We start from the raw sequence: 2,745 nt of genomic DNA on the forward strand, positions 1-2,745 counted from the left end.
TAGCTTGCACAGTACGATTTAGAAGCTCTCCTTCATCTATAATAGAGAGCTTCATCACTTGTAAATTCAACTTGATTTGGAGTAATGAAATGTTGTTGAATTCTCAGTCGTCCTCTCAAGTTCAAACTTGTGTCTTGTTATCTTGCACCTCCTCTAGCTCCTTTCCCCTTTGGAAAGCCTACTGAGTTAGAATTCTACCAAACATCCATCCAAACACCTTCACACATTTTTCACAAACACCTACCGTGCATTTCAAACTTCATCTTCTTCATCTTTCCGCTGCCAATTCTCTGCGACTTGGAGCATGCTTCAGGGAGTCTTGGAGATGTTCCCATCAAGTATATAGTCTATCAGTCTATTCAATAACATCAAGTAAGCAACTCTCCATGATTGCCAAAGTAGTAATGGACCCAATAAGCCCAAGAAGCCTATGAAGAACCCTAGCCCCAAAATCATGTAAAATGCTCCATAGAAAATTGAATTATCATCTTCATCACGCCCTTCTGGCCCTTCAGACTTTATCGTTGTCTCATCTCCAGGACAACTTTTTTCAAGTGGTTTCCCACAAAGATCAAGATTTCCTTCAAAACTTGAGGAATCAAAGGTTTGCAATTGTCTTCCTAATGGAATTCTTCCACTGAGATGGTTTTTTGATAAGTCTAACATGGCAAGACGATCTATATTAGAAAGAGTAGAAGAAATTTTTCTAGAGAAATGGTTTCGTGATAGGTCAAGCGAGTCTAGTAAACTTAAGTTCCCAATCTCCGAAGGAATTTCACCATTCAAATTGTTTCTTGATAAGTTCAAAGAACATAACCCAAGCATGTGTGTAATCTCTTTTGGCATTTCACCTGTTAAGTTGTTAGATGAGAGATCAATGGTCTGGAGAATCAATTCGAGACGTGTGAAGCTGCGTTCCATACCTTTCCACATTCACGTTATATGAAACGTATAATAACTAGCACCGAAAAAATTATAAATTTCATTGTAAGAGTATTGTACCAATGCACACGACTTTCAGTTTCACCTTTGTCGATGCCCTTTTGAGATAATGCTGTAAAATTGTTTAAGCAAGTTGGAATTCCCTGAGACATCTTATTTCTGGAAAGATCCAACAATTGAATACGCTTCAAATAACACAAATGAAGGGGAATATCTCCTGAGAACTGATTCCCTCGCATGATCAAGATTATCAATTGCTGTATGTTTTCTCCAACCCATGATGGTATTGAACTGGACAACATATTCTCACTCACATCCAACATAATTAAATTGTTGCAATTCTTCAAAGAGGAAGGCAATTCGCCCGTTAAATTATTGTTTCGTAAAACCAAAGCTTCCAATTGGACAAGGGTACCCATGGAGATGGGAATCTTCCCTGACAATTGATTGCTACTTAAATCAAGAAAGAGTAATCCATTTACGGATTTCCAGCAATCGGGAAGTTGCCCCTTTATTTGATTATTTAATAAATCTAAAGTGGCCAAGCTTGTATTTGTGACATTTACACATACGAAATCTGAGAATTTATTTGTGGAGAGTAACAACTCAGAAGCTTGTAGGAAATATAATGGAACTTTTCCTTCAAATTTATTTGAATTTAAATTTATAGATGGTCTCAAACGAAGCTTCAATTGTATATTAGGGATTGTACCCATGAGATTATTGTGAGACATATTCAAAGTGCACAGAACTTGCAACTTGTTCCAAAACCATTCTGGTACGAAATCATTCAGCCCATTATCAGATATATCTAATTGGATTAAGGAATTTTGAGTTTGAATCCAACTAGGAAAATTCGGACCTATCTTGCAAGATGCAAGAAACAAGAACCTTAATTGAAAAGGAGGAACCCAACCAGAGACAAATTTTTAGAGAGAGAGTTGTGTGATAAGTATAAGGAAAGTAATTTGGAAAAGTTGGAAAGATGAGATTCAGTGACATCACCCTCTAAAGAATTCCCCTGTAATGATAAAAACTCTAACTCAGATAGTAGTTTGATGCTCTTGGGTATAATGCCAGTAATTTGGTTGTAAGATAGGTTGAATACCCGAAGTATGTGTCTGCTGCACCATGAAGAATTTTGAACAAAGTTTGGAAATTTTCCATGCAACCTGTTATTTGAGAGGTCTAATCTCTGTAATCTGCACATGCTACCAAAGAAAGAAGGAACCTTGCCTTGTAGTTTGCTATTGGAGACGTAAAGATTTTCAAGAGAGTTCATCGCTTTTCCAAATTCATCTGGAATGGAACCATCCAACAAGTTATAATCAAGGTAAAGGGTACAAAGATTGGTCGTTAAGTTAGAAAGTCGGTGAAATATATAGAACATGACTTTAACAGGTTATCTGACAGGTCAAGGTAGAGAAGAGAAGACAAAGAATTCATTGTAGAGCTAGAAGAAACAAGGAAACTTCTATCCATAATACTGCATTTTACAAGATAAAGCTCTTGCAGTTTAGAGCTGATATTAAAATTCTCCATAAACATTGATGATGTTAGATTATTATAGGAGAGGTCCAAGATCTTAAGAGATGAAAATTTTGGAAATAGAGAAGGTGACAAAGCTATATTATTGTGAGAAAGATAAAGCTCTTGAAGGTGAAGGCTAAAGTTAAACAAGACTGGAAGGGTTGACGATCTCAACATATTAAAAGAGAGGTCTAGGATGGCAAGAGAAATGGTATTGTTGAAAGATTGAGAATGGAACAAAGATTGGATATCATTGTCCAGAAGATTACAATC

The 2,745-nt window shown here is 36.4% G+C and overlaps 1 protein-coding gene across 1 annotated transcript; it reads right to left on the reverse strand.

The window, feature by feature from the left end:
- Positions 1–309: 309 nt before the first annotated feature.
- Positions 310–2,224, reverse strand: LOC106760165 (probable LRR receptor-like serine/threonine-protein kinase At1g34110). Its single transcript, XM_014643621.1, has 3 exons — positions 2,051–2,224; positions 1,003–1,808; positions 310–910 (listed from the first exon to the last, which is right to left on the reverse strand). The coding sequence occupies exons 1-3, from the start codon at positions 2,222–2,224 to the stop codon at positions 310–312; spliced, it is 1,581 nt and encodes a 526-aa protein (XP_014499107.1).
- Between the last annotated feature and the right edge of the window lie 521 nt (positions 2,225–2,745).

Source organism: Vigna radiata, chromosome 1 (genome assembly GCF_000741045.1).
Source record: "Vigna radiata var. radiata cultivar VC1973A chromosome 1, Vradiata_ver6, whole genome shotgun sequence".
Lineage (NCBI taxonomy): Eukaryota > Viridiplantae > Streptophyta > Magnoliopsida > Fabales > Fabaceae > Vigna > Vigna radiata.